Source organism: Monopterus albus, unplaced genomic scaffold (genome assembly GCF_001952655.1).
Source record: "Monopterus albus unplaced genomic scaffold, M_albus_1.0 scaffold460.1, whole genome shotgun sequence".
Classification (NCBI taxonomy): Eukaryota; Metazoa; Chordata; class Actinopteri; order Synbranchiformes; family Synbranchidae; genus Monopterus; species Monopterus albus.
The window spans coordinates 37,371-44,853 of record NW_018128340.1 but is presented as its reverse complement, the minus strand read 5'-3'; the positions used below and the strand labels follow the sequence as shown (position 1 = coordinate 44,853).

Below are 7,483 nucleotides of genomic sequence, written 5' to 3'. Positions count from 1 at the left end.
GAGGGAAGTGGAACAGTGAGGTTACAGGGGGCTGAGGTCAAGAAGGTGCAGGAGTTTAAGTATTTGGGGTGGAAAGTCCCGTGTGATGGGGAGTGTAGGAAAGAGGTGAAGAGGCGAGTGCAGGCGTGTTGGAGTGGGTGGAGAAAGGTGTCAGGAGTGTTGTGTGACAGAAGAGGGTCAGCAAGAATCAAAGGAAAGGTGTACAAGACAGTAGTGAGACCAGCTATGCTGTATGGGTTAGAGACTGTAGCAGTGAGGAAAAGACAAGAGGCAGAGATGGAGGTAGCAGAGATGAGGATGTTGAGGTTCTCTTTAGGAGGGACCAGGATGGACAGGATTAGGAATGAACACATCAGAGGGACAGCTCAGGTCGGCTGTTTTGGGGACAAGGTCAGAGAGGCCAGATTGAGACTGTCTGGACGTGTAGAGGAGGGATAGTGGTTATATTGGTAGAAGGATGTTGGAGATGGAGCTGCCAGGCAAGAGGTCAAGAGGAAGGCCAAAGAGGAGATATATGGATGTGCTAAAAGAGGACATGAAGTTAATTGGGGTGAGAGTAGAGGATGAGGAGGATAGAGTTAGGTGGAAACAGATGATTCGCTGTGGTGACCCCTAACGGGAACAGCCGGAAGAAGAAGAAGTTGACTGAGGCTGAGAGCCCCCCCACCCCCACCACACACACACAGCATCAGGTTTCATCTGAAGTCAATAAACTTCAGCTTCAGACACTGGTTAGGTCATTTGATGATGATGATGTCAGCAGCTTTACCCACAATTCATAGCAGACTAGTCAGAGTGAAGATGTCAGGCGATCAGTTCTGATCAGAGTGGATCTGATGTGTCTGAATATCTGACAGATCAATGATGAAATGTATTGATTCTTGTTTTCAATGAGTGTAGGTCTGATCAGCTGATTGATCCCCAGCAGACTGAGGTGACCTCACATGAATCTAAAGATGGAGCAGCAGTCAGCATTGTGTGGTCTGTGTCTGGCTCCAGGACGCAGCTCTGCTCTCAGGCTGATGAATCACAGGCCGGGTGAAGCTCTTAGAGGTCAACAGCGTGTCCTCAGGGCAGAGCCTCTTGGTGTCAGCCGAGATAAGGACGACAAATCACCCAGCTTCATGTCGAGAGCGGGTCAGCAGCTCACACTGAGGCTCCAGATCCACCGGCCAGGCCAGTAGCGGCGCTGGGCCTGGAACATTTACTGGGTACGTTCATTTATAAGTCGCTGATCTGGACAGAAAGTTCATGTGATATAAAAACAACAGTAAAATGCTTCATGTTACAGGTTTGTTTCTACAGGCCAGTATCACAAATCACAAACGTACCAGTACGACACAACCTCTGTCCTAGTTAGCCTGTTTATTTTATTTTAATTTGACATAAGGAAATCAGCAGTAACATCCAGGACCTGAAAAATCAAACAATCTGAACTGATGACAAGAGATTAAGACGGACAGTAAAGACAACTGTATGATCATGTGACTGATAATGTCAGAGAATAGTCAGATCATAGTAACACAACTACAGCAAACTTCATCAGGAACAAGACTGACATCACAGCTGGATGTTAAGACGTGGTTTCTACAGCAAATAGAAGCACAAAGCGACAGGAGGTCAGTGAACGCATCACTGCTTTCACAGTGTGTGTGTCTGACCTTTGACCCAGAGGACAAACCTAAGATTACCAGAGGTGACGGAGGCAGACAGCTGTGTCTGTGGGAGGCCTAGTTCAGGACAGGAAGTGAAACACTTTCACTCATGAACAGGTTGTCGCCCCCCCTCCTCGTGCTGTGTGGACTCAGTGTGTAGACGTAGTGTCAAAAACACAAGAACACACTCAGCAAAAGATCCTGACCAACGTGTGTGTGTCTAATTTAGTGAAGCTACTGAGGATTTCACACTTCATCCAGCCAGAGAGAAACAACGCCAGCAGGTGTGGGTGTGAAGAATCGGTTTGTGACGAACACACATCTGTTTCACCTTCACACAACCCAGGGAGGGAAGACACAGAGAGAGAGGACACAAGGAGGACACAGGGAGAGAGGACGAGAGAGGACACAAGGAGGGAGGGAGGACACAGGGAGGGAGGAAACATATGTTTGCAGAAGCTCAGTAAACATATGAGTGAAGAAACACTGTGGTCTAGTTGTGTGTCTGTTGTAAACTGTGTTGTAACGTTGTTGGTTTGTTGGTGTGAGTGCTGCAGAAACAGACACTTTAGACCAAACAGCTGAAACACTCCTCACATCTCTGTGCTGTCTGCTGTCAGAACCAACTGTCTGTGGGCAGGTCCATGCTTCTGGGTGGGACAGATGTACGTCCCCCAGCACTGGTCCACTCTTTCAGACACATTTAGTCTTTAGTTGTCTCTGTAACTGCTTCTGCAATGTGTAGCTCAGTGTGTGGAATCAGTCTGAATCACAGACCTGCTGCACCGGTTTCACTTTGTCATGGTTTATGGGTGCTGGACTTTCTAACAGGGAGGCCACAAAATGTGTGGGTCGGTAGCAACATCTCCAAGACCATCACGCTGAACACAGGGGCTCCACAGGGGTGCGTGCTCAGCCCATTGCTCTTCACACTGCTGACCCATGACTGTGTCCCAACCTACAGCACCAACCACATTGTCAAGTTTGCAGATGACACGACTGTAGTTGGTCTCATTACCAACAATGATGAGGCCGACTACAGGAGTGAGGTGTGCCAACTGGAACAGTGGTGGAAGGACAACAACCTCTTCCTCAATGTAGAACAAGTGAAATATAAAGTAGATGAGCAGTAACACAAATCTAAGGCACTTTAAAGCAGCAAGTGAAGGAAGCAAATAAAAATACAACAACAACACAATATAATGCAGAGAGAATATATGCTACATGGAAGCTGTGGAGTGTAAATACTCAGCAGTGAGTGTACAATTATGCATGTGCATGTGCAAAATGAGCATATAAACAGTACAGATGGAGGTTCAAGGATTTTATTGTCAGTTCACCATATGTGCAGGACATACAGAAAATCGAAATGCCGTCTCTCTCTCCCTTAGTATTGGGGGCCATAACATTTAGGAACTAAAATAGAATAAAGTAGAATAAAAATAGAATAGAATAAGAACTGGATTGATGTAATTAGGAGAAATCTAAAAGATACAGACAATTACATGAGGTAGATCCTGAGTCAGCTGTTTAGGAGTCTGATGGCAGAGGGAAAGAAGAGGCGCCCTCCGAGGCAGATGTGTTTGCCCGTTTTCTTGAGTGTGATCCTGGAAAACAAACACACACCCAGTGAAGAGCATTAACAATTCATTACATAATGTTCAGCAACACATATTTTCTGAAACTGTGTTTGTGTCTGCAGCCTTCAGCCACCACTGATGCGACTCAACAGGCGACATCCTGCTCCTCCTCCTCTTCATCATCAGATGCCTCCGAGTAGAGCAGTGATGCAGTGGGTAACAGTCATCTCTCAACCGGAAGGTTGAAGGTTCGAATCTCGGTGCCTGTCGAAGTGTCCTTGGGCAAGACACTGAACCTGCCTGTGATGGCGGCATACATGCAGCGGCCCGGGGCCCTCGGCTCCAAACATAATTTTGTTGTACGTGTCACAATGACAATAAATAAAGCTTCTTCAACTTAAAAACATCCATTTATAATCCAAACACACTAATTGTGTTGGAAGCTTTGAGGTTGGACTGCGTTTATCCTAAAACTGATGGAAATATGATCAGAGTCTGGTCAGATAAATGTCTTCTGCAGTGTGAATATTAACCAGCCAAATACATTACCCATGAGCCTCTGCAAACTCGGTCCTATCAGGGTTTTAAAACAGCTGTGTTTGCGAAATGTTTAAAATGTTGGTTTGTCACATTCAGAATTTCTACTGATTTTATTTTATGTTTCTAGTTTTCCACTTTCTAGCCTGCAAATCACAAATCAGCCATCTTTAAATGTTTAATAGTTCACTGCTGCACTTTTTAACTGTCAATCTGCTCAAAGCTGAAGTTTCCCATTCACTGTGCAGTTTGAACACAGCAGCATCTAGTGGACGGTAGAGGAACTGCAGCTCAGTACACTTTAGCACCAAGGCGAGGCTGCTGATTGGTCAGAACATGTGAGATAAAAACGTGATGACATCATTGCACCATGTGACCAATCAGCAGTGTGGCTTGTAAAGTAACCTACTGACTGTTAAGCTGATTCTGATTGGCTGATTTTCACAGGGTCCTCAACAGATGAGAGATTGACAGAACCTGGACAACACAGTAACACACATACACACACTATATTACAACTGCATCTGATCCGTATTTGTTGGATAATTAGATTCTGGAGTTGAATTCTTAGTTGAAAACAATTCAGTTCCTGAGAAGGAACAGACAAAATCTGACACTAGACTTTCCTAGAAAAGTGATAAAATTACTGCAGGTCAATTTTATTATTGATTGACTAATCTGTAGACTGTGTCAGCTGTAGTTTTGGCTGAGGAGTAAACAGATCTGTGGTGTTTCTGCGTAAGGCGGCTTTAACCCTCAAATGAATTATTATGCTTGAGTCCATCAGTCACTGCTGAAGTGATCAATAAGTTGCTCATGAAGCCAAGATTTTCTGATTTGCTCTGGGTTTAGACTGCTGGACAGACAAAAGATGTTTGGGGACATCATGCTGGACATTTGGTGGCATTTCAGGACATTTACAGACAAACAACAGTTAACTATAGATAATAAATCATAGTTGCACCTTTAGTCTAGAGAAACAGAAAAATCAAAGCAGCAGCAAATGAATTTGCTTTATTCTGAAAAAGGAAGCATTGAAACAATGAAATGATATTTTGAAAAGTCACTTCCTGTCATTGTCCAGTCAGAGTCCAGGAGGTCACACCAGGTGACCACAGTCACCCACAATCCTTTGTTCTGGCTGGATGAGCCCATGCTGAGCTATCACGGTCCAGTCAGATTGGGTCTGTTGTCCTCTGTGACATGATGTCATCACACAAACTGTCTCGGCTATTCAGCCAATCAGCTGCGAGCTTACAGTAAAACAAGTAAAGAGGCATCGACCAGAAGCTACAAGTCCTACTGACTCCACCAATCAGCTCCCTGTCCTCCATCAGTCTCAGATTAAAGCTGTTACCATGGAAACGGGAGGAGGACAGGATGCCTGAGAAAGCAACGGGTCACATCCTGTCTTGGTGACCTCACTTCCTCTGGGCAGGGCCTTTGTGGAACAGGTAGATTGGCCGCTGCTTACCTGGAAACATGAACACACAAACCTTAGTGGTAGAAACGTGCAGACAGATCTGATTGTGGTTTAACTGTTAACATCCAGGTCCTGTTCCAAGATTAACACCATCCAGTGCTGTCATATGTGGAAACAGACTGGCAGCACCTGGATTAACCCGACTTCTGCAGTCACTAGTTTAGGGCTGTGGTGGGAAAACAGTGGCTCGTGGACCAAATCTGGCCTTCCAAAGTACCTGTCTCCCCCAGTGAAAACCAAAGTTTTCATGCAACACCCAACAAACCTGCTTCATGAAATGGACAGTGTGTGTGTGTGTGTGTGTGTGTGTACCTTTGTGTTTGAGGAGTCTGTATGAGGTGAAGCCCACGCTGTCAGTCAGGTACGAGGTGAACTGCTCAGGTCTCAGCCTCACACTCCGGTAGTTACGAAACGTGGTCGCCTGCAGAACAGCATTTAAATTATTACTCTGTTTGAATAAATGAGTGAACTGTGCGACCTGGAGCTTGTGTATTTCAGCCCTGTGTGTGTTTGTTTTAGTGTTTTTATTGTGTTACCGAGGCCCTCTTGTTGTGGCTGTAGCTGCTCCATGGTTGTGTCTCCAGGATGAGCAATCCGCCCGGCAACAGGCTCTGATAGACTCGTTTGAACAGTTTGACCACGCCCCCATCACCTGACTGCAGCTGCACCCATTTGGTTACGCCCAGGCACACGATGACATCATACTGACCATGCCCAGGCCACACCTCCTGCTCTGACACATAGTCTCCCTGTGTGACGATGTTAACAGCTGTGGTGTCAGCATGATGTCTCAATGTATATACAGATTATCAACAAGTATCTATCATGTTACAGGTGAGACTCACCTGGATGAAGGTGACATTGTTGGGAAACCTGGAGGAGGAGGAGGAGGGAGGCCGGAGGAGAGAAGGAGCAGAGAGGGGACCCCGACTCACTCTGAATGACAGGGGAAAGGAGAGGTGGGAGAGAGCCTGCTGGAACTCCCCCATCACCTCCTCCATTGCCCCCTCCATCACTCCCTCCTTGATCTGTCCTCCCCCTCCTCCATGTTTCTTTGGGGGAGATGAAACAGCTATCAATCTTCTGTTCTTCCTTCTCTCCTCCACCACCAGGTCTTGTGACAGGAAGTGTCTGACATTCTGCTTGGCAGCATGCACCAATCGTTCATCTAGCTCCACCCCCAGGATGTGGGTGGGGTCAAACCAGCGGGCAATGGATAGTGTCATGTGGCCAACACCACACCCCACATCCAGCACCTTCTTGTCTCTGAACCAACTGGCTTCCAGCAGGCGGAGCCGCGGATCCTCCTCTGACCCCACCCGCCCCTCCCAACTTTCACCATAAAAACCGTTATAGCCATAGTAGCTGCTGTGGTTGCCATACTGATAACGGTGTTTGTTCTTCTTCTTCTCTGGTGGCTGAGCAGAGCCAATTGGAGGTCCTCCATACCTGCAGGGAGTGTCACATGTCATGTGACTGCAGCATCCATGTAGATTATAGTCTGAGTCATTTCAGGAGTAAGGCTCACCTGCTGGGTTTAGACCCTCCCATCAGAGGCGTCTGGAACTTGGTTGGCTGAGCTGTGGTTGCCATAGTGACAGCGCCTGTGGCGCCATCTGCTGACCTTGTGGAGGTGGTTCGCCGTCGTTTCTGCTGACGACCATCCCCCTGGATACCAGGCTTGTTGGTGTAGCTTGGTGGAGGATGGGTGTGTCTCCTGGGGAGGATGGGCAGGGCTACATCTTCTCGACAGGTTATGGTTGTGTTGAGTTCACCGGGGAGAGGAGATGGAGGGACACTGCCCTCTCTGGTCAACTGAGGTACTGCAAAGGAAAATGAACATGATAGACATGTTACTGACAGGAGCACTGCGTCGTCACGATCAAGGCTTAATTAACAGGTGAACTGGGGCCTATTTCAAGAAGGCGGTTTTGTCGAAACTCAGAGTTTGTTAACCCCGAAATGAGGGAAACTGAGTTTTCGGTTTCAAAAACGGAGGTAACTTAAACCCGTGAAGCGGGGTAAGTTAAACCCGTTTCATAAAGAGAGGTAATCTAAACTCAGAGTCAGTTACTATGGCAACTTACTCTGTGAACCTAACCTGCTTGGGAGCAGGTTTTGTTCGGGAAACTCAAGAGTTTCCTCCGGGTCTCCGCCCCTTTTTAAAGTGAAAGGTGTTTAATACCTCATTTAATCTTTCAGTACATTCATAGATTGCACACGTTTCC

General features: G+C 46.7%; 1 protein-coding gene across 3 annotated transcripts in view; it reads right to left on the bottom strand.

Annotated features, from left to right (window-relative positions):
* Positions 1-4,784: 4,784 nt before the first annotated feature.
* mepceb (methylphosphate capping enzyme b) overlaps positions 4,785-7,483 on the bottom strand; it is a 6,012-nt gene continuing 3,313 nt past the window's right edge. For 2 of the 3 annotated variants that reach the window (XM_020587518.1, XM_020587519.1), the window contains exons 4-8: positions 6,784-7,078; positions 6,101-6,704; positions 5,792-6,004; positions 5,568-5,676; positions 4,785-5,246 (exon numbers count right to left, since the gene is read on the bottom strand). In XM_020587518.1, the coding sequence (XP_020443174.1) occupies positions 5,194-5,246; positions 5,568-5,676; positions 5,792-6,004; positions 6,101-6,704; positions 6,784-7,078 (1,274 nt within the window). In that variant the 3' untranslated portion in view covers positions 4,785-5,193. The remainder of the gene's footprint in view (positions 5,247-5,567; positions 5,677-5,791; positions 6,005-6,100; positions 6,705-6,783; positions 7,079-7,483) is intronic. The other variant, XM_020587517.1, reaches the window with a different exon arrangement.